Below are 24,783 nucleotides of genomic sequence, written 5' to 3'. Positions count from 1 at the left end.
CCCAAACAGATTCAACTCAAAGAGATTTTCACTGAGATGCATTATAATCAAGCTCTCAAAAATCAAAGAGAGCAAGAGAAAAGCAGCAAGAGAAAAAAGACTCATCACATACAAAGGAGTACTGATAAGGCTGTCAGTAGATTGCTCAGCAGAAACCTTACAGGCCAAAAGAGAGTGGGATGATATACTCAAAGTGCTCAAAGAAAAAAACTGTCAATCAAGAATACTTTTCCCAGAAAAGTGGTCCTTCAGAAATGAAGGAGAGATGAAGACTTTCCCAGACAAACAAAAGCTAAGAGAATTTATCACCACTAGAATTGCCTTACAAGAAATGCTAAAGGGAGTTCTTCAAGCTGAAATGGAAGGATGCTAATAACATGCAACATATGAAAGTATAAAAATCACTAGTAAAGGTAAATACATAGTCAAATTCAAAATACTCTAATATTGCAATGATGGTGTGTAAAAAATTTGAACTCTAACATACAGGTTAAAATAAAAAAGTGTCAAAAATAACTACAGATACAATATTTTGTTAATGGATACTCAATATAAAAAGATTTAAATTGGGACACCAACTTAAATTGGTGGGGGTGGGCAAGTAAACGTGCAGAGTTTTTATGCAATTAAAGTTATTACCAGCTAAAAATAGACTAACTATAACATGTTTATGACAGCTTCATGGTAATCACAAAGCAAAAACCTATAATAGATACATAAATAATACAGAAAAAAATCTAAGAATACCAGTACAAAAAACATCAATTAACAAATAAAGACATCCAGAGAGGAAGAAAGAAACAAAAGAACTACAAAAGAATCACAAAGCAATTAACAAAACGGTGATAGTAAGTTCTTACTTATTAATTACTTCAAATGTAAATGGTTTAAATTTTCTAATAAAAGAACAGAATGGCTTAATAGACAAAAAAAAGATTAGACCTCACTACATGCTGCCTATAAGAGACTCACTTGAGCTTTAAGGACACTTATAGGCTGAAAGTGAAGGGATGGAAAAAGACATTCCATGCAAACAAAAACCAAAAGAGAGTGTAGATAGCTATACTTATATCATACCAAATAGATTTTAAGTCAAAAGCTATAAAAGGGACAAAGAAATTCATTCTATAATGAAAAAAGGGTCAATTCATCAAGAGAATATAACAATTGTAAATATATACGCACTCAATATTGGAGCACATAAACAAATTAAACAATTATTAACAGATCCGAAGGCAAAAATAGACCACAATACAATAATAGTAAGGGAACTCAAAACCCCACTTGCAAAAATGGATAGACCATACAGACAGAAAATCAATAAGGAAATAAATAGACTTGAACTACACTTTCAAACAAATGGACCTAACAGACATATTCAGAAAATTCTATCCAACAGCAACAGAATACTCCTTATTCTCAAGTACGCACAGAAGATTCTCTGAGATAAATGATATGTTAGGCCACAAAACAAGTCTTAAAATTTAAAAGATTGAAATTATAGAAAGTATGTTTGTCCAATTGTAGTGTTATGAAACTAGAAATCAATAACAGGAGAAAACCTGGAAATTTCACTAGTGGAAATTAAACAATACATTTCTGAAAAACTAATGGGCCAAAGAAGAAATCAAAAGGTAAATCAAAAAACATATTGAGACAAATGAAAATGGACACATCACATACTAAAATTTATGGGATGCAGCAAAAGTAGTTCTAAGAGGAAGTTTATAGTGATAAACACCTACATTAAAAAAAAAAGAAAAAGAAAAATTTCAAATAAACAGCCTAACCTGACACCTCAAGGAACTACAAAAGGGAGAACAAACTAGTTGAAAGTTAGCAGAAGGAAGGAAATAAAGAAGATTAGAGTGAAAATAAACTAATTAGGCACTAGAAAGACAATAGAAAAGATCAATGAAACTAAGAGCTATTTTTTAAAAAATAAACAAAATTGACAAACATTTAGCCAGACTAAGAAAAAAGAGAGATGACTCAAATTAATAAAATTATAAACAAAAGAGGAGATACTAAAACTGGTATCATAGAAATACAAATAACCGTAAGAGACTACTACTAACAATTATACACCAACAAATTAGATAACTTACAATAAATGGATAAATTCCCAGAAATACACAACATACCAAGACTGAATCATGAAGTAATATAATATCTGAACAGACCAATAATATGCAAGCAGGTTGAATGAGGTATCACAAATCTCCCAAAAAATTAAGCCCAGGACCAGATGATTCCACTGGTCAATTCTACCAAACATTTTAAAAAGACTTAAAGCCAATCCTTCTCAAATATTCTGAAAAATTGAAAAGGAAGGAACACTTCCAAACTCATTTTAAAGGCCAGCATTACCCTGCCACTGATATCAGACAAAGAAACTACAAGAAAAGAAAATTACAGGCCAATATCCCTTATGAACAAAATGCAAAAATCCTCAACAACATATTAGCAAACTGAATTCAAGAGTACATCAAAAGGATCATATACCATAATCAAGTGGAATTCGTCCTTAGGATGCAACAATGTTAAACATATACGAATCTATAAATATGACACACCACATTAACAGAATGACGAATAAAAATCATATGATCATTTCAACAGGTACAGAAAGAGCATTTGAAAAATTCAACATTCTTTCATGATAAAAACTCTTAACAAATTAGGTATAGAAGGAATGTTCCTCAACATAATAAAGGCCATATAAGACAAGCCCACATCTAACACCATACTCAATGATAAAGAGCTTTTCCTCTAAGATTAGGAAAAAAACAATGGTGCTCATTCTTACCACTTCTATTCAACATAGTACTAGAAGTCCTAGCCATAGCAATTACACAAGAAAAAGCAATGAAATTCATCCAAATCAGAAAAGAAGCAGTAAAATTGTTCTTGTCTGTAAATGACATGAGCTTATATACAGAAAACACTAAAGACTCCACCAAAAAACTATCAGAAATACTAAGTGAATTTAGTAAAGTTGTAGGATTCAAAATCAACATACAAAAATCAGTGTGCTTCAATACACTAACAATAAACTATCTAAAAAAGAAATTCAGAAAACAATCCCAGTTACAATAGCATCAAAAGAATACTGTACTTAAGAATACATTCAAACAAGGAAGTGAAAGATCTTTACACAGAAAATTATAAAACATTGATGAAAAATTGAAGACGACACAAATAAATAGAAAGAAATCCTGTGTTCATGTATGGGAAGAATTGTTAAAATGTCCATACTACCCAAAGTGATCTACAGACTCAGTGTAATCCCTAATAAAATTCCAATGACATTTTTCACGGAAATAGAAAACTCCTATGTAAAACCACAAAAGACCCTGAATAGCCAAAGCAATCTTGAGAAAGAACAAAAATGGAGGCATCACACTCCTAACTTCAAACAATATTACAAAGCTGTAGTAATCAAAAGAGTATGGAACTGGCATAAAAATAGGCACATACCAATGGAACAGAAGAAAGACCCCAGAGCTAAGCCCATACATATACAGTCAACTAATATTTGACAAGGGTGCCAAAAAACACACAATGGGAAAGCTATAGTCTATTTAATAAATGACGTTGGGAAAACTGGATATCCACATGCAAAAGAATGAAATTAGACCTTTATCTTACATTATACATAATAATTAACTCAAAATGGATTAAAGATTTAAATGACACACCACACACTGAAAGAATAAAACTCCTAGAAGAAAACATGGGGAGAAAGCTCCTTGGCATTGGTCTTGGCAATGATTTTTTGGATATGACACCAAAAGCACAGGCAACAAAAGCAAAAATAAACAAGTGGGACTACATCACACTAAAGAGCTTCTGCACAGCAAAGGAAACCATCAACAAAATGAAAGGGCAACCTACAGAATGGGAGAAAATTCTTGCAAATCATATATCTGATAAGGGATTAATATCCAAGTTATATAAGGAGATCGTACAACTCAATAACAAGATAAACTAACTAAAAATGGGCAAAGGCCCTGAATAGATAATTTTCCAAAGAAGACATACAAATGGCCAACATGTAGATAGAAAGGTTCTCAACGTCAATAATCATCAGGGAAATGCAAATCAAAACCCAATGAGATATTACCTCACACACATTGGGATAGCTATTATAAAAGAGACAAGAGACAGCAAGTGTTGGTAAGGATGTGGAGACAGGGGAACCCTTGAGCACTGTTTGTGGGAATGTAAACTGGTGCAGCCATTATGGAAAACAGTATAGAGGTTCCTCAAAAATTAAAATTAGAACTACCATGTGATCCAGCAATTTCATTTCTGAGTATATACCCAACAGAAACTAAATCAGTATCTCAAAGAGTTATCTGCACATTCATGTTCATTGCAGCATTATTTACAATAGCCAAGATATGGAAATAACCTCAGTGACCATCAAGGCTAAATGGATAGAGAAAATGTGATCCATATATACAATGGAATATTATTCGGCCATAAAAAAGAAAGAAATTCTGCTATTTGCGACAACATGAGTGAACCTGGAGGACATTACGCAAAGTGAAAAAAGCTAGACATAGATAAATGCTGTATAATCTTACTTATATATGATATCTCAAAAAAGTCAAACTCAGAACCCGAAAGTAAAATCATGGTTGCCAGGGCTTGGAGGGTGGGGGAAATGGGGAGATATTGGTCATAGGGAACAAAGGTTCAGTTATAAGATGAATAAGTTCTGAGGATCTAATGTACATACTTGAAGTTTGCTGAGAGAGCAAATCTTAAATACTCTTACCACACACATAAAAAAATGGTAACTATTTGAGGTGATGGATGTGTTAACTAGCTTGATTGTGATAATCATTTCACAAGGTATATGTACTTTAAATCATCACATTTTACTCCTTAAACATACACAATTTTTACTTGTTAATTATACCTCAACAAAGCTGGGGAGGAAAAAGTCATGAAGAATGGTTGGGTGGGCAGATATGTTTATTATCTTGAATGTTATGAGGGTTGCACAAAAAGAGATACGTATCAAAACTTATCAAACTATAAACTTTAATATTTGCAATTTTTTACATCATTTATATCTCAGTAAAGGTGTTTTTTAAGATAGTGACAGTTGTAAAAAATGGCCTTGATAAAATATTGTGCGGCTTTTAAAAATACCACTTATAAAGAGTTTATAATGACACAGAAAATACTTATGGTGTATATCATATTACAAAAGCAGAATACAAGTATATTAAGTTTATAACTACACAAAACAAAATATTAAACAATAAACTAGGCATAAATAAAACTTTTTAAAGAAACATACAGGTTGTCTCTGAGATGTGGGACTTAAGTGTAACTTTTCTTCTTTGTAATTTTTAACATTTTGCAAATTTTCTAAAATAAGCATTTAATTTTTGTTGTAACATAAAAACCAGACAAAATAAATTTTATTTATTTAGAAAAGAAAAAAGACATAATTCTCAGGTCTCCTTTAGTACTTTTGGAAAATCCAGGTTGGGGTACAGTGGCCTTGCCAGTAGGAAAAGCTATCAAACCGGAAAGGGCTGTCAGTTGCTTCCTCATATAAGCATCGCTGATTCAGCTGCCTCAGGGCAGATCAGCATAAGATATCCACCTGGAGCAGGGTATACCACAGACATGAGAGGTTTATACAGGAGGGTGTGCCCACCCTTCTCTTTCTGCTCTCTGACAGCCAGTATCAGACCCTGTCACCAGCCTCCTCAATAGACGTTCCCAGCCATGAAGCCTCTCCTCATTGCATTTGTCTTTCTCTTCTTTTGGGACTCAACGCTGGCAGGTAAAATGGGAATCTTCCTGGGGAGGGTCCTTCGTCTAGAAGAGCAATTCCACTAAGCAAACCCATAAACGTCCTTCCACCATGGACCCTTTAATTTTCACAGTGGAAAAAGCATCAACCAGCTTTGATGTCTGCAAGACCTGAGCTTGAATCTTGGCTCTCCAACTTGTTAGTTGTTTAGACAAACAGCTTTAGACAAAAGTCTGAGCTTCTCTGAACCTTAGTTTCTTCATTTACAAAATGAAAATAATAATACTACCCTCAGAGTCTTGCAAGGATTAAATAGGATAACGTACAGAATATGCATATACATAACATGTACAGTACCTGCTCATGAGAGCTATCATTCTATTTTCATTAGTAGTACTTAATCCTGTTTTGCCACTATTGTTTTATCTCTAATTCAGGAATATATTTAGGCATAATAGCCAAAAACAGCAAGCAGTGATAACACAATTTGTTAAGCTTTCTAATATACTAAAATTGCTTACAGTTAATTTACTATTTGCAGATTCCTTAGGTAAATGGGGGAATAGATTTGGAACTGCTTGTTCCAAGAGAATTAACGAGCTTTATGTGGCACAAGAAATGTCTGATCAGATGAGGTAGCAGCTAGAGAGACAGACATGAGAAAGAGCACTGACTGGCCTCCAACTCTAGCTTGACCATATCTGAATTTAGAAGTCTCATCTTGAACATTCTCTTCACTCAGTGTCACTTAATCAGTTCAAATCCATATGTTATAGGATCCCATTTAATTTCTCATCCTCCCTGAAGTATTCTCTAGGCAGATGAACCAGATGTTCAGATCATGTGACTCAATAGGCTAGATTTAAGAATCCATAGCATCCAGGCCTCTTGAAGCTGTTGATGGGACCAATTCCATTATGGTTTACGGCAATGGATTCGTGGATTCTAGACAGTCAACAACTGCATATAGTCTACAATATTCCCTTTAGTGCCTTATACATTCCCAAAGCTTGTTATTTCCATAGGAATTTCTTGTCTTATGTAGACCATTACACTTCGTCTTTTCTTTTTTTCTTATAGGACAATTTCCTCCAAGGCATGATGACTTGCATAGGGGCATAGGGTATGTGTTGGCTCAAAATTTCTGACAGACAGTCAAATATTGGCACTCCTTTCCTTTTAGCACCCTCTTACATATGAAAATAAGGAAACATTCACATTTTGATGATTCTACAGAGTAGCATGTCTACAAAATTGTAAGCTCAGCTCAAATGCCTAATATCTTTCACATATCTTTTTGTCTAGACTGAAAATTCTTTGAGATTAAGGTCTATATCATACTCAAATCTGTACCCCAACAGTACCTGGATTTATAAAAACTGGTTTGGGAATAAGTAAATAATTAAATAACGAGTGGATGATTACACGCATAGATAACTTGATTGTTTAGAGTATATTCGCTGACTAATTTGGGCAAACTTTCAAGTCACTAATTGTTTTAGTCACCTCAGACTGCCATAACAAAATACCACAGATTGCATGACTTAAACAAAACTTATTTTCTCACAGTTCTGGAGGCTGGAAAGTCCAAGATCAACTGCAAGCCAGTTCAGTTTCTGATGAGAGCTACCTTTCTGGCTTGTAGACAGCCACCTTCTCTCTGTGTTCTGCACCACTAGGGCCACAAAGCCTATGGGGTTAGGACCCCACTCTTATGACTTCATTTAACTTTGATTACCTCCTAAAGTCCCTCTGTCCAAATACAGTCCCATTGGGGATTAGGGTTTCAACATATGAATTTGGGCAGGAGGGACACAATTCAATCCATAGCGCTAGTTAATTTTTTTTCAGTTACAGAATCAATCACTATGATCAAGTCTCCTTGGAATCCAGTTTGATAAAAATGGAGGGACTAGTCATTCTATAGTCCAAAAAGGCCTATAGTGAATTATCTTTCCATTCATTTTCTTTCCAGGCTTGAATCCATTGTCATCAGAAATGTACAAGAAATGCTATGGAAACGGCATCTGCAGACTTGAGTGCTATGGAAGTGAAATGTTAGTTGCCTACTGTATGTTTCAGCTGGAGTGCTGTATCAAAGGAAACCCTGGGCCCTGACATGAGAAGCCAGTGAATGCCAATAAACTTGAAAGTCCTTGACCCTTCGCATCTTTCACACAGCCAGAGAATTTGGATTAAACTGTGACACTGATGTGCCCATGGCTGTTGAGTTGTTTTGTTGGGTTTTTTTTTTTTTTGGTCTTTTTCATTTGGTTTGGTTTTGGTTTTGGTGAGCAAGATTAGCCCTGAGCTAACATCCATTGCCAATCCTCCTCTTTTTGCTGAGGAAGATTGGCCCTGGGCTAACATCTGTGCCCATCTTCCTCTACTTTGTATGTGGGATGCTGCCAAAGCATGGCTTGATAAGCAGTGCGTGGGTCCACACCCGGGATCTGAACCTGCAAACCCCGGGCTGCCAAAGCAGAGCATGTGAGCTTAACCACTATGCCACTGGGCCAGCCCCATTGCTGTTGGTTTTTAAGCATTTTTTGTAAGCCGTCAGAGTCTTATGATCTTGGATTTGAAAAGCTGAGCTATAGTCTTCCTAAAGACAGCTAAGCTTCTCACGAAAACAACTTAGAATATATTTTCTCACTTCAAAGTGATATCCATGTTCTCCTCAGTGCCAATTTCTCTCTTTACTCATAGAAAGGATGTCTTAATTATTTATAGAGGCTTCAAATTACAGAAATATCTTTTTACATGTAGGCTTTACCCTACTGACCCTTCAGCTCACCATTCACCTTTTCTTTGAACCTCCTATCTGTAGAGGAACAGATCTGCCCTGGACCCCTGATGATCCTGTATATCTTTCACATAGACCACATGGGCAAGGCTTAACTGCAGGACGGCCTGAGTTTTCACAAAGTGTGACCCTGCGTTTCTTCTTGAAACACAAGGAGAAAGGCCATGTTGTGATGGGTTGCCATGAGGCAGGTTCTCATCTACCTCCCTGGTTTCAGAGAATGAAACATGGGACTTTCCACCTTGGTCCCCTTAGGGTTCAGCCACAAGCTATAAGACCACTTGGCTATGATTTAGAATTGGTTCCTTAGCAGCAGAGTGGCCCACCATCTCTGCTACCCACCATCTGGCCCCTCTTGTTGGGTGTCATCTCATGGGACTCGGAGCTAATACCTTGCTTTGCTGTGTGTGGAAGTAGTAAACTATCTAAATCTGTTAGGACTTATTGTTTTCTTTACCAGCCAACATTATAAAAGTGTGGCGGGCAAACCTAGCAACTTCTGTTGTGGTGCTGGTTGCCCTACTGACTACTGTGATGCTGCTGAATGTCTGCCTAACTGCTCAACACCATCAACCCATATACAAATGCATGAGTGTGTGAGTTCTGTATGTGCTGCTCAGGATGAGGGGTGTGGTGGCAGAGGGGGGTAGGTTCTGGTTGTGGAGCAATTTTTTTCAGCTTCAATAGTGAATATAGTTTGGACTCTCTAGTGATTCTGAGAGGGTGGGGCTCTAGCCAAAAATAGCCAATTGCTGATCCAGTAGAGGGCTGAGAAACAATGGCTAAGTCTTGGCCTAAAATGACAGTACTGCCTTTCCAGCCAATCACTGCAACTGGAAAGAGATGCAAGGAGAACAGTGGGTGAGAAAGAATGAGGGCTTATAAGGGATTCTACCCTCCTGGACAACCTTTGTTCAACTTTTGACAAAATCCAGTGCTGGTATTTTTAGGGAGGAGGATACCAAAAATACAGTAGAGTGTCCTCCTCTCAGCAGCCCAAACTCTCCTGTGGAATCAGTAGCAGAGATGGGTTAAAATGGAATGGGATTAAAGATGGCCTGGGATGGTAACCATTGTTATTAAGTATCCAGAGTAAGGAATGCATCTAGACAGGGCCCAGGAAAACTATCAGACTCTGAAGGAGGCAGCAGAATCCTTACCTGAAGAGCACTGAATCTTCTGGAACTGTGGCCTCATAACATCCCAGGTAGCCTTAGGCTTGCTTCTCATTTTACTCTTTCACTTCAGGCTGTCTAAAGAGCCTCTCTTTCCAGTTGGATGAGGGGACACTATTAGAGACCCATTAGAGAGGTGATCCCCAAAGCAAGGGAGAGAACCTGAGTTCCATCTGCTGGAAGAATCAGAAACTCTCTGGAATCTGGTTATGTCTTGAACAGACAGAACTTTCCTCCACTACAAGAAACCAAAATAAGATGGATAATAAGCCAACACTACACTGCCTCTACTTTACTATTTCACAAACCCAAACCTCCACATTCATATACCCTGTCAGGAAATGAACTCTGTTATTAATAATGGTAGCTGCAAACTGCTTTATTCTTTTGACACAAAGTGTGTGTATTACACGAACATTCTCTAGCTTTCTAGGCTTCTCTAAACATGGAACTTTAACAGAAGTTGGCTGACTAGGGTCAGTCTCTCTACACTGACATATTCAAAAAAACTCAATTTTAAGATCCAAAGTCTTTTTTAAAATAATATACTTATCAAATGTCTTAGTAAAGCAACAAAATGTGGAAGAGTTTTGTCACAATATAGAGCAAACTTCCTTTAAAATTCTTTCTGGCTATCGCTCCCTGATATTCCACTCATCCAGTGATGAAAATTGCATTGTCTATAAGTGATACTTGGGATGTCTAGAATTTGTAATAGAGATTCTGAGAAGACAAGAAACATCTCTGTCTTTAGGGAAACTCATTTTTACTATAAACTGACTTAAATAAGAAGTGGAATTGATGTCTCTTGATTGGCCAAGGAGTTGATCAACTAGAACTGACCCTTTAAAGATCACAGCAAGAACTACAGAGAGAGATTTTAACCCTGCCTTCTCCTTTTGCCCAGCTTATCTATAGTGAGTCAAGGTAGGATACAGAAAGAAAATCCACTGCTTTTCCTAATGCTCTAAGAGACTCTCTTCACTCACTTGATTCCTGTGATCACAAGCCAGGGAGACACAGACATCATCCTCTCTCTCCCCTTCTCATATCTCACAAGATGGTGGGATGGCCCCTGTGGTTTGAACTTGTCCCGTAATCAGCTATAATATAAAATGTTCATGGATGGCTTGCTTAATTAGATTGGAATCCCATAAAGAGCAGGATTTTAGTTTTCTGAGGCTTTCTATGCTGGAACACTTTTATCATTCAGGATTTGCATTTCAAGTCTTGTTAGTTTGCTTGAGTATTAGAAACCTTCATTCATTTGTATATTTGCCTGAATTTGCAATTCATGCTCTTCTGGGTCAATAACTATGAATTATTTGCTTCATTCCAAAGAGGAGTTCTTTCTCTCTTCCAAATTAATTATACTTTTAAGCTTACTTCAAGTATGGAACCCAGGTCTAACTGTATAGGCAACTTCCTTGAGTATGAAGTTAGCTGTGGATTTGTCGTATACAGCCTTTATTTTATTGAGGTACATTCCTTCCATACCCAATTTGTTGAGGATGTTTAACATGAAAAGATGTTGTATTTTGTCAAATGTTTGTTCTATATCTATTGAGACGATCATATGATATTTATCTTTAGTTTTATTAATTTGGTGTATCACATTTATTATGTGGATGTGTTGAACATCCTCGCATCCCAGGGATAAATCTCACTTGATCATGGCATCTGATCCCTTCATTGTGTTGTAGAATTCAGTTTCTAATATTTTGTTGAGAACTTTGCTTCTCTATTTATAGAAATATTGGTCTGTAGTTTTCTTTCCTTGTAGTGTCCTTATCTGCCTTTGGTGTCAGGGCAATGCTGGCCTCATATATTAAGTTTGGGAGTGTTCCCTCCTCTTCACTTTTTTGGAAGAGTTTGAGAAGGACAGGTATTAATTCTTCTTTAAATATTTGGTAGAATTCACCAGTGGAACCATCTGATTCTGGGCTTTTCTTTGTTGGAAAATTTTGATTACTGATTCAATCTCCTTACTTGTTACTAGTCAGTTCAGATTTTCTATTTTTTCCTGGTTCAATCTTGGTAGGTCGCATATTTCTAGGAACTTACCCATTTCTTCTAGGTTATCCAATTCATTGGTATATAATTGCTCATACTAGTCTCTTATTATCCTATGTATTTCTGTGGAATCAGTTATAATGTCTCCTCTCTCATTTCTGATTTTATTTATTTAGTCTTCTCTTTCTTTCTCAGTCTAGCAAAATGTTTGTCAATTTTGTTTCTCTGTTAAAAAAAATAGCTCTTAGTTTCATTGAACTTTTCTATTGTTTTCCGGTCTTTATTTTGTTCATTTCTACTGTGATCTTTGTTATTTCCTTCCCTTTGCTAAGTTGGGGCTTGGTTTATTTATCTTTTCTAGTTTCTCGAGGTGTAAAGTGAGCTTGTTTATTTGAGATATTTTTTCTTAATATGTGCATTTAATGCTATAAATTTCCGTCTAAGGACTGTTTTTGCAGCATCCCATAGGTGTTGGCATACCATGTTTTGTTTTTTTGTGTGTGTGTGAGGAAGATCAGCCCTGAGCTAACATCCATGCCAATCCTCCTCTTTTTGCTGAGGAAGACTGGCCCCGGTCTAATATATGTGCCTATCTTCCTCTACTTTATATGGGACACCACCACAGCATGGCCTGACAAGCAGTGCATCGGTGCACACTTGGGATCTGAACTCGGGCTGCCAGCAGCAGAGCGAGCACATTTAACTGCTACACCACGGGTCTGGCCCCACATGTCATGTTTTCATATTCATTTGTTTTGAGGTATTTTTTTATTTCTTCTTTAACCCATTAGTTGTTCAGGAGTGTGTTGTTTTATTTCCATATTGTAAATTTCCAGGTTTCCTCTTGTTGATTTCTAGTTTTAAGCATTGTGGTCAGAAGAGACACTTGTTATAATTTCAACCATATTAAATTTGCTTAGACTTGTTTTGTGGCCTATTATGTGATCTACCCTGGAGAATATTTTGTATGCACGTAAGAATTATGTATATCCTGCTACTGTTGTATGGAATGTTCTATATATGTCTGTTAGGTCCATTTGGGCTAATGTATGGTTCAAGTCCAATGTTTCTTTGTTGATCTTCTCTCTGAATGATCTATCCATTGCTGAAAGTGGGGTGAAATCCCCTACTAATGTATTATTGTCTATTTCTTCCTTCAGATCTATTAATATTTGCCTAATATATTTAGTTGCTCCAATGTTGGGTGCATATATATTTATGATCATTATATCTTCTTGATGAATTGACCTCTTTATCATTATATAACAGTCTTGTTTGTCTCTTGCTACTGTTTTTGGCTTAAAATTTATATTGTCTGATATAAGTATAGCTACCTCCAGTTTCTTTTGGTTTCTGCTTGAATAAAATATCTTTATCCATCCTTTCCCTTTGAACCTATGTGTGTCCTTAAAGCTGAAGTGAGTCTCTTATAGGCAGCATATAATTTGTTCTTGCTTTTTTAAATCCATCCAGCCACTCTGTCCTTCTGATTGCAGAATTCAATGCATTTTCATGTAGAGTAATTATTGATATGTAAGGACTTACTAATGCCATCTTACTAATTCCTTTCTGGCTATTTTGTATTTCTGTTGTTCCTTTTTTCTCTCTTGCTGCCTACCTTTGTGAATTGGTGATTTTCAGTGGTGGGCTTTGATTCCTTTCTTTTTATCTTTTATGAGTCTACTATAGGTTTTTGCTTTGCGGTTACCATGAGGGTTACGTAAAACATCTTATAGATATAACAATCCATTTTATCCTGGTAGCAACTTAACTTTGATCACATATAAAACTTTACCCTTTTACTCACCCTCTTTTATGTTTATGATGTCATGATTTACCTCTTTTTATATTGGGTATTCATTAAAATTATAGTAGCTATAGTTATTTTTAATACACTTTTCCTTTAACATTTATACTATAGTTAAGTAGTTAACACACCATCATATTACAGAATTAGAATTTTTTAAGTCTGACTGTACATATACCTTTACCAGTATGCTGTATATTTTTGTATGTTTTCATGTAACTAATTAGTGTCTTTTCATTTCTGTTTGAAATACTCTCTTAGCATGTCTTGTAAGACAGGCCTAGTGGTGAATTCCCTCAGCTTTTGTTTTCTCATTCATTTCTGAAGGATAACTTTGCCAGATAGAATATTCTTGGCTAGCATACTTTTACCTTTCAGTGTTTTAAATATATTATACCACTTTCTCCTGACCTATAAGCTTCTGTTGAGAAATCCACTGACAGCCTAATGGGGGTTCTTTTGTATTATAAATTTTTTCTCTTGCTTCTCTTAGGATTCTCTCCTTGTCTTTGATTTTTGACAGTTTCATTGTGTGTCTTATAGAAGATCATTTTGAATTGAAATAATGGGATTATCTATTAGCTTCATGAACTTGGATGTTAAGTCTCTGTCTAAGATTGAGAATTCCTCAACTATTATATCATTAAATGAACTTTCTGCCCCTTCTCCCTCTCTTCTCCTTCTGTAACTGTAATGATTCTAATATTCATTCTTTTGATGGTATTCCGTACCACAGATCATGTAGGCTCTCTTTGCTCTTTTTTATTCTTTTCTTGTAGTTCTCCTCTGACTGGGTTATTTCTAAGTTCTTATCCTCTAGTTCACTGATTCTATCTTCTCTTTGATCTATTCTGCTCTTGATGCTCTCTGTTCCATTTTTACTTTATTCATTTAATTTTTCAGCTCCAGAATTTCTGTTTGGGGCCTTTTTTATGATTTCTATCTCTTTGTTAAATTTCTCATTTTGTTTGTGTGTTGTTTTCCTGATTTCATTGAATTGTCCTTCTGTTTTTTCTTGTAGCTCATTGAGCTTCCTCAACCAGCTATTTCAAAATCAGGTATTTCTCTATCAGGTAAATTGCAGATCTCCTTGTCTTTGGGTTCAGTTATTAGAAAATTATTGTGATCTTTTGTGATGTCATGTTTCCTTCCTTCTTAATGTTCCTTGAAGTTTTGTATTACTGATTTCACATCTCAAGTAGCAGTGTCCTCCTCCAATTATTATTAGCATATGGGAGACACTTTTCATTGGCCTTGCTTATATCTGGGGCTTTCTCTGACCGTGTATGAACTCACCAACTTCATACTTCATGCACCTTCTTGTGGCAGAATTCTTACACTTGTTTGTATTCTCTCACTTTTACAATGCACCAGGCTGACTGCAAGAAAACTTTTGATTTCTCGAAGATGGCACTACAGCTCAAGATTGTGATTTCTCCATTGCCTACAGACTTTGGCTTTTTCCCTATGTGCACTCTCTGTCTACCTGAGCTCACTCTTGCCACCACCCTCAGGAGCACCCATAAGGAGTCGGCCACAGAGTGGAGGGAAATGGGGGTTGGCACTCAGGGAATTAGGGAAGCCTGCAGGCCAAGTGGAGGGATCCTCAGGTGAAGTATTCCTGGTGGCTTATGGGCAGTCTTCCTGCTGGAATCCAGAATGCAGTCAGCAGGGACCACATCCCTTTAATTCACTCTAATATTCTATCTGCCTCTTTCCTGGTCTCTGCCCTCCCCCTAGTCATGAAGCTCTCATTTTATTACTCTGGGGACAGATCAGTTTCTTTAGCACATCCTGTACAGCTGGGGAAGGTGGACACTCACTGCTCTCTCTTTCCTTCCATGGGAGAGGTCCCCAGCCTCCTAGAGCTCTCAGGACACCACCTTATAGGAAGGGGTGGTATTGGTAAATTTCCTCTTACCCAGTCCAATGCATACAAATTTGTATTTTCTTTTTTAGCTTCCAGAGTTCTGGAACTTCTCCTCTGCAAAACCTGGTTACTTCTACAAAGGCTGTCTTGTCCATGGGTGTCTGGCCAAGTCAGCATTCTACTGGTGCTCCCAGACCGTGGCCAACGAGGGCTGAAGCTGATTTACAGGCTCCTGCTTGTTCCATAGCCCATACCAAAATCTGTTTGCCTATTACTTGATGCACAGATGAGTGAGACTCCTACCAGGTCCTTTGGTGTATAGTGTTGGACCACAATGTTATAAAACCAGAATTCAATAACAGAAGGAAAGATGCAAATTTTACAATATGTAGGGAAATTAAAAGACACTCCCAAACAACCAATGAGTCAAAGACAAATCGAAATGGATATCAAATAATAACTTAAAACAAATGAAAATGGAAACACAACATACTAAACCCTATGAGATGCTGCAAAAGCAGTTCTAAGAGGAAAGTTTAGCAATAAACGTCTATATTTAAAAAAAAGAAACATCTCACATAAATAAACTAATTTTACAATTTAAGTAATTATAAAGAAGAATAAATTAAGCTTAAAGTTAGCAGAAGGAAGAAAATAACAAATATCAGAGCAGAAATAATAAAATAGAGACCATATAAACAATAGAAAAGATGAAAAAACTAAGGGTTGGTTTTGGAAAAGATAAAATTGACATTTAGCTAAACTAAGTAAGAAAAAAAGAATATTAAATAAACAAAATTAGAAATGAAAGAGGAAACATTATAACTGATATCACAGAAAATACAAAGGATCATAAGAAACTACTATGAACAATTATATACTGACAAATTAGACAACCTAGAAGAAACAGATAAATTTGCAGAAAAAAATAGCCTATTGAGACTGAATCATGAAAAAATAGAAAATCTGAACAGACCAATAATGAGTCAGGAGACTAAATCAGTAATAAAAACCTCCCAACAATAATAAAGCCCAGAATGAGATAGTATCACTGAGGAATTCTACCAAACCTTTAAAAAAGAATTAATGCCAATGCTTTTCAAACTCTTCCAAAAAATTGAAGAGAAGAAAATACTCCCGAACTCATTTTATGAGACCAGCATTACTCTGTTGTCAAAGCCAGGTAAAGATGCAAGGAAATAAAACTACAGACCAATATCCCTAATGAATACAGATGGAAAAATTCTCAATAAAATATTAGCAAATCAAATTCAACAGCACAACAAAGGATCATACACCATGATCAAGTGGGACTTATTCCTGGGATGTAGGGATTATTCAACATATGCAAATCAATAAAAGTGATACATCATAGAATGAATGGTAAAAATCATATGATCATCTTGATAGATGCAGAAAAAGTATTTGACAAAATACAACATATTTTCATGATAGAAACTCTTAACAAATTGATATAGAAGGAGTATACTTAACATAATAAAGGCCAATTATGACAAGCCTACAGCTAACATCATATTCAATGGTGTAAGGTTGAAATCTCTTCCTCTAAAGTCAAAAACAAGACAAGGGGCCCCATCTCACCACTCCTATTCCACATAATACTGGAAGTCCTAGCCAGAGAAATTAGGTGAGAAAAAGAAACACAAGCCATCCAAATCAGAAAGGAAGAAGTAAATTTCATCTGTGTTTGCAGATGAAATGATCTTATCTATAGAAAATCCTAAAGACTCTACCAAAAAACTGTTAGTACTAATAAACAAATTCAGTAAGTTGCAGGATACAAAATCAATATACAGAAAGCAGTTGTGTTTCTATACACTAACAACAAAATATCTGAAAAAGAATAAAGAAAAATTTAATTTGCAATAGCATCACAAACAATAAAATATTTAAGAATACATTTAACCAAGAAGGTGAAAGATTTGTACACTGAAAACTATAAGACTTTTATGAAAGAAATTGAATAAGACATAAATAAATGGAAAGATATCCCATGTTCATGGTTAGGAAGAATTAATGTTGATAAAATGTCCATACTAACCAAATTCATCTATATTCGATGAAATCCCTAACAAAATTCCAATGGCATTCTTCACAAAAATAGAGAAAACAATCCTAAAATTCAAATGGAACCACAAAAGATCCCAAATAGTGAAAGCAATCCAGAGAAAGAAGAACAGAGCTGGAAGCATCACACTTTCTGGTTTCAAACTATATCACCAAGCTATAGTAATAAAAACAGTATGGTACTTGCATAAAAACAGACACACAGACCAATTGAACAGACATGAGAGCCCAGAAATAAACACTTGCATTTACGGTCAACTAATATTTGACAAGCAAGCCAAGAATACGCAATGGGGAAAAGGGTCTCTTCAATAAATGGTGCTGGGAAAACTGGTTAAACACATGCAAAACAGTGAAATTAGACCACTGTCTTACACTACTCACAAAAATTAACTCTAAATGGATTAAAGAGATGAGTGTAAGACCTGAAACCATAAAATTCCTAGAAAAAAACGTAGAGGAAAAGCTCTTTGACGTTTGTCTTGGTAATGATTTTTTGGCTATGACTCCCAAAACACAAGCAACATAAGTAAAAATAAACATGTGGAATTACATACTAAAAGCTCCTGCACAACAAAGGAAACCATCAACAATATGAAAAGGTAATCCACAGAAAGGGAGAAAATATTTGCAAATCATATATCTGACAAGTGGTTAATTTCCAGAATATATATAGAACTCATACAACTCAACAGCAAAAATTAATAATAATAATCTGATTTAAAAATGGGCAGAGGACCTGACTAGACATTTTTCCAAAGATGACATAAACAAATGGCCAACAGGTATACGAGAAGATGCTCAACATTACTAATCACTAGGGAAATGCAAATCAAAACCACAATGAGATACCACCTCATATCTGTTACAATGGCTATTATAAAAAAGACAAGAAATACGTGTTGGCAAGGATGTGGAGAAAATGGAATACTTGAGTACTGTTGATGGGAAAGTAAATTGGTATAGCCACTATGGAAAACAGTATGGATGGTCCTCAAAAAGTTTAAAATATTACTACCATATGATCTGGCAATCCCACTTCTGTGTATATAACCAAAGGAAATGAAATTAGGATTTTCAAGTGATAGCTGCACTTTCACATTCATTGTAGCATTGTTCACCACAGCCAAGATGTGGAAATAACCTAAGTGTCTCTCTACAAATGAATGGATAAAGAAGATGTGGCATATAATATGGAATATTATTCAGCCATGAGAAAGAGGAAATCCTGCCATTTGCGACAACACGGATGGAACTTGAAGGCATTATTCTAAGTGAAATAAGTCAGACAAAGAAACGTAAACACTGTATGATATCACCTATATGTGGAATATATAAAAGCCAAACTCGTAGAAATAGAAAGTACGGTGATGGTTGCCCAGGGCTGATGGGTGGGATTATGGGGCAATGTCAGTCAAAGTGTACAAATTTCCAATTATAATGTGAATAAGTTCTGGGGATCTCATGTACATCATGGTGACTATAGTTAACAATACTGTATTATATACTTGAAAGTTGCTAAGAGAGTAGATCCTAAATGTTCTCACCACAAAACAAAAATGGTAATTATGTAAGGTGATGGAGGTGTTAACTAACCTTATTGTGTAGTCATTTCACTACATATATGTGTACCAAATCATCACTTTGTACACGTTAAACTTACATAATGTTGTATGTCCATAATATCTCAATAAAGCAGGAAAAAACCTCAACAATAAGAAAACAAATAACCCAATTAAGAAATGGGCCAAAGACCTAAACAGATACCTCACCACAGAAGTAGAGACAGCAAATAAGCATATGAAAAGATGCTCCACATTATATGCCATCAGGCAATTGCAAAAGGAAAACAATAATGAGATACCACTACACACCTATTAGAATGGCCAAAATCTAGAACATTGACAACAGCAATGCTGGCAAGAATGTGAAGTAACAGAAACTCTAATCATTGCTGGTGGGAATGCAAAATAGTACAGCCACTTGGAAGAGTGTTTGGGGGCTTCTTAAAAAACTAAAAATACTCTGATCATATGATCCAGCTATCTTACTCATTGCTGTTTATCCAAAGGAGTTGAAAATCTATGTCCACACAAAAACCTGCACACATATTTATTGCAAATTTTTTGAGAATTGCCACGACTTGGAGGCAACCAAGATATCCTTCAGTAGATGACTGGATAAATAAACTATGGTACATCCACAACTAGATATATTCAGCACTAAAAAGAAATGAGTCATCAAGCCATGAAAAGACTTGGAGGAAAGTTAAATGCATATTACTAAGTGAAAGAAGCCAATCTAAACAGGCTACATACTGTATGTTCTAACCTAATGACATTCTGGAAAAGGCAAAACTATGAAGACAGTAAAAAGATTAGTGGTTTATAGGAGTGAAAGGTGAGGGAGGAATGAATAGGTGGAGCACAGAGGATTTTTAGGGCAGTGAAAACACTCTGTATGATATTATAATAACAGATACATGTCCATATACATTTGTCCAAACCCATATTATGTACAACACTGAGTGAAGCCTAATGTAAACTGCAAACTTTGGGTGATGATGTATCAATGTAGATTCATCAACTGTAACAAATGTACCACTCTGGTGCAGGTTGATAGTGAGGGAGGTTGTGTATATGTGAGAGCAGGGAGCATACGGGAATCTCTGCACCTTCTGCTCAATTTTACTGTGAACCTAAAACTTCTCTAAACTATTAGTCTATTAAAATACAAAAAAATAATAAGCTGCTGATATATCTACAAGATGAATAAAACTCAAATGCAATACATTAAATGAAAAAGCCAGATTTAACAGGCAACATTCTGTATGATTCTATTTTAAGGACTTTCTGAAAATGGTAAAACTTTAGGGACAGAAAACAGATTAGTGATTTCCAGAAGCTGAAGGTAACAGGAGAGGTTTTCTGCAAAAGCATATGAAAGAATATTTTGGGATGACACCATTGCTCTATATGTTGGTTGTGGTGTGGTTACACAACTGTATTTGTCTGTCAAAGCTTAAAGATGGATACACTATAAAAGGGGTTATTTTTACTCAATGCATATTATCCCTTAAGGAAAATGAGTAAAGAGGCATAAAGTTTGTAATTTTTAAAAAAGGAGTAAACCTATCTTATGACACAATTGTTTACATAGAAAATCATAAGATTTAATCAGAAACATTAGAAGTAATAAGTGAGGTTAGCAAAGTTACAGGATGCAAAGTCATTATAAAATCAGTTGTATTTTTATATGCCAGTTGCAAAAAAAATTAAAAATGAAATTAAAAAGACAATTCCACTGACAGTACCATCAAAAACATAAAATTCTTGGAAATATTTTTTTTAAAAGATGTGCAAGATCTCTTCACTAAAAGCTATAAAGCATTGCAGCAATAAATAAAAGAAGACCTAAATGGTGGTAAATACTATATTCATGAATTGGAAGATTCAATATTATTAAGGTGTCAATTCTTTCTAGAATGACGTGTAGATTCAACACAATCCCAGTCATAATCCCAGCAGACTTTTTGTATAAACTGACAAATTGACTCTAAAATTGGTATAGAAATACAAAGGACTTAAAATTTTTAAATGATATTGAAATAGAAGAACCAAGTTGCAGAACTATCACTATATGAATTTAAGACTTACTATAAAGCCATATTAAGAAAAGCAGCATGATAGCATTTAAGGATTAACCAATAGATTAATGGAACAGAGTAGAGAACCCAGAAATCAACCAACTCTTACGTGGTCAATTGGTTTTGTAAAATGTTGCCAAGGATATCCAATGGGAAAAGGACAATCTCTTCAACACACACTGCTGGAAAAACTTAATATTCATATGGAAAAAAATAAACATTTTCCCCTACCTCACACTGTACTCAAAATTAATTCTAGATGGATCATAAAAGTAAACATAAAAGTTAAGGTCACAGAACAGAGGAGAATATTTTTGTCACTTAGGGGTAGGCAAAGGGTTCTTAGAACACAAAAAGTGATAACTATAAAAAGAAAAACATTGATAAATTTGACTTCAACAAAGTTTAAAACTACTGATTATTGAACCACATCATTAAGAAAAAAAATAAGAAAACCAAGGATTAGGAACTCAATAATAGAAAGACCAAAAAAACAATAAAAATGGGCAAGAGATTTGAACATACACTTGACAAAAGAAATATAGAAATTGCCAAGAATCACATTAAAAAGTGTTGGTCAGTCATCAGGAAAATGCAGACCACAGTGATAGTGAGCTATCACTGCATGTACATGCTGTAATGGCTAAAAATCAAATAGGCTGACAACACCAAATATTAGCAAAGGTGTGGAGAAACTGGAACTCTTGTACATTATTGGTAGGAGTGTAAATGCACAACTACTTTGGGAAAAGTTCTCAAGTTTTCTTGTAAAATTAAATATAGATCCATACAATAGACTATCTCACAACTTAAAATACTGATACATGCTACAACATGGATGAACCTTGGGAAATCTTATACTAAGTGAAAGAAGCCAGTCAAAAAAAAACACATATGGTATGATTTCATTTATATAAAATGTTCAGATCAGGCAAATCAATAGAGACAAAAAGTAGATTAGTGGTTGCCTACAACTAAGCAGGGATGGAAAGAAATAGAGAGTCTTATGGGTTAAATTGAGTCCTCCAAAATTTATATTTTGAAGTCCTAATTCCTAGCACCTCAGAATGTGACTTTATTTGGAATTAGGATCATTGCAGATGTAATTAGTTAAGATGAAGTCATTAGGATGGACTCTAATCCAGTATGACTGGTGCCCTTATAAAATGGGGAAATTTGAACACAGACATACCTACTAGGAGAATGCCATGTGAAGACAAAGGCAGAGACCTACAAGCCAAGAAGTGCCAAAAATTTCCTACAAACCACCAGAAGCTGGGAGAGAGATGGAACAGATTCCCTCTCACAGCCCTTGGAAGAAACCAACGCTGCCAACACCTTGATCTTAGACTTACAGCCTTCAGAACAATGATACAATAAATTTCTGTTGTTTAATGCACCCAGTCTGTGTTACTTTGTTATGGCAGCCCCGGCACAATAATACAGGTTTTGGTACTGGGAAATGGGGTATTGCTGTAACAAATACCTAAAAATATGGAAGTGGCTTTGGAATCAGGTAATGAGTAAAGATCGGAAGAGTTTTGAGGTGCATGACAGAAAGAGTCTAGGTTGCCTTGAGGAGAATGTTGGTAGGACTATGGACATTAAAGGATATTCTAGGGAGAGCTCAGAAAAAAAAAGAGATCTATAGAGACAGCTTCTATCGTTTTAAAGAATACTTATATTATCATGAACAGAATGTTAGAAATAATGAATGTGATTCTAATGAGGTTTCAGATGAAAATGAGGAACATGTTATTGGAACTTGAAGGAAAGGAGATCCTTGTTATAAAGCAGCAGAGGATTTGGCTGATTTGTGTTCTGGTAGATGAAAACTAGAACTTAGGTATTTAGCTGAGGATATTTCTAAGCAAAATTTTGAAGACATGGCCTGGTTTCTCTTTGCTGCTTATATTAAAATGCAAGAAGAGAGAAATAAATTGATGAGGGAATTGTTTAGAAAAAAGGAAGTGGAACTTGAAGATTTGGGAAAATCTCAGCCTATCCATATTGCAAAAAATAAGAAAAGGTGCTCTGGAGAGAACTCTAAGGGTGAAGCTGCACAACCATTTGCTAAAGAAATTAGGTGTCTAATCATCTCAGATTAATCAAAGAAATCAATCACCTCAGCAGAAATGCTGCCAGCTTGAACCAAAGGTGACAGAGATAGAGCAAAATGAAGAAAGGCTGTTGAACTTTTGGGATGCTACAGGCAGGAAACGGATGGATAGAACTTTCAGCTGTGAAAATGTGTTAACTTGCAAGAAAATGGAGGCATGACCTTGAAGGTCATTCAAAAGCCAGCAGTGCCACCACAGACCCAAAAGGCAGAGGCCCAGAGGGCGGGGCCCCCACGCCAGTCGGCCTGGCGGACAAAGCATCAAGGCAAAATGGATTATTCTCGAGCCTTTAAATCTAATGGAATTTGCCCTGTTTGGTTTCAGACTTGCATAGGACCCATGACCACTCTCTTCCTTCCAGTTTCTCCATTTGTCTATCCTATGCCCGACCCATCATTGTATTTTGGAAGCAGACAACTTGTCTAGTTTCACAAGTTCATAGATGGAGAGGAATTTTGCCTCAGGATGAACTATACCCCAAGTTTCACCCATACCTACTTTAGATGATATTTAGATGATATTTTGAACTTAGAGTTGATGCTAGAATGAGTAATGACTTTTGAGTATGTTGGGATGGGATCAATGTATTTTGCATGTAAGAAAGACATGAATTTTGGAGGGGCTAAAAGGTGGACTGTTATGGGTTGAATTGTATCTCCCCAAAATCTACATGTTGAAGTCCTAACCCCCAGTACCTCAGAATGTGACCTTATTTACAAATAGGGTTGTTGCAGATCTTAAGAAGTGGTCATTAGGGAGGTCCTTTATCAATAGGACTGATATCCTTATACAAAGGGGAAATTTGGACACAGACATATGCACACAAGGAAAACACCATGTGAAAATGAAGGTAGAGATCAGGCTGATGCTTCCATAAGCTGAGGAATGCCAGCAAACCACCAGAAGCCAGGTGAGAGGCATGAAACAGATTCTCTCACAGCCTTCAGAAGGAACCAACCCGGGCCGGCTCCGTGGCTTAGCAGTTAAGTGTGCGCGCTCTGATGCTGGCGGCCCAGGTTCGGATCCCGGGAGCGCCCCGAGGCACCACTTCTCCGTCCAACGTGAGGCCGAGTCCCACGTACAGCAACTAGAAGGATGTGAACCTATGACATACAACTATCTACTGGGGCTTTGGGGGGAAAAAACTGAATAAATAAAATCTTTAAAAAAAAAAAAAAAAAAAGGAACCAACCCTGCTGACATCCTGATCTTAGAGCCTTCAGAACAATTATACAATGAATTTCTATTGTTTAAGCCACTTGGTTTGTGGTACTTTGCTGTGGCAGCCCTAGCAAACGAACTCGGGGAGTGACTGCTACAGAATTTCTTTTGGGAATAATGAAAATATTGTAAAATTAATTGTGGTGATGGTTGCCCAGCTCTGTGAATAGAGTAAAAACCACTGAACTGTGCACTTTAAAGGGGTGAATTTTGTGGTGTTATGGAATGTGACATATATCAATAAAGTTGTTTAAA

At 36.0% G+C, this 24,783-nt stretch overlaps 1 protein-coding gene across 1 annotated transcript; it reads left to right on the top strand.

The window, feature by feature from the left end:
• Nucleotides 1-5,754: 5,754 nt before the first annotated feature.
• DEFB134 (defensin beta 134) lies at nucleotides 5,755-7,939 on the top strand. The gene is made up of 2 exons (XM_014789870.2): nucleotides 5,755-5,812; nucleotides 7,758-7,939. The coding sequence occupies exons 1-2, from the start codon at nucleotides 5,755-5,757 to the stop codon at nucleotides 7,898-7,900; spliced, it is 201 nt and encodes a 66-aa protein (XP_014645356.1). The 3' UTR covers nucleotides 7,901-7,939.
• The last annotated feature ends 16,844 nt before the right edge of the window (nucleotides 7,940-24,783 follow it).

The sequence above is a fragment of the Ceratotherium simum genome, chromosome 12 (genome assembly GCF_057802395.1).
Source record: "Ceratotherium simum simum isolate JZ-2026a chromosome 12, ASM5780239v1, whole genome shotgun sequence".
NCBI classification, from domain to species: Eukaryota; Metazoa; Chordata; class Mammalia; order Perissodactyla; family Rhinocerotidae; genus Ceratotherium; species Ceratotherium simum.
The sequence above is the reverse complement of the archived record's forward strand: the minus strand, read 5'-3'. Positions and strand labels throughout refer to the sequence as shown.

Bases quoted from the DNA above. Each gene is read 5' to 3' on its own strand.
- DEFB134 (XM_014789870.2), top strand. From the start codon at position 5,755: ATGAAGCCTCTCCTCATTGCATTTGTCTTTCTCTTCTTTTGGGACTCA. The intron at 5,813-7,757 runs GTAAAATGGGAA...TTTTCTTTCCAG, and splicing joins TTGGGACTCAACGCTGGCAG to GCTTGAATCCATTGTCATCA.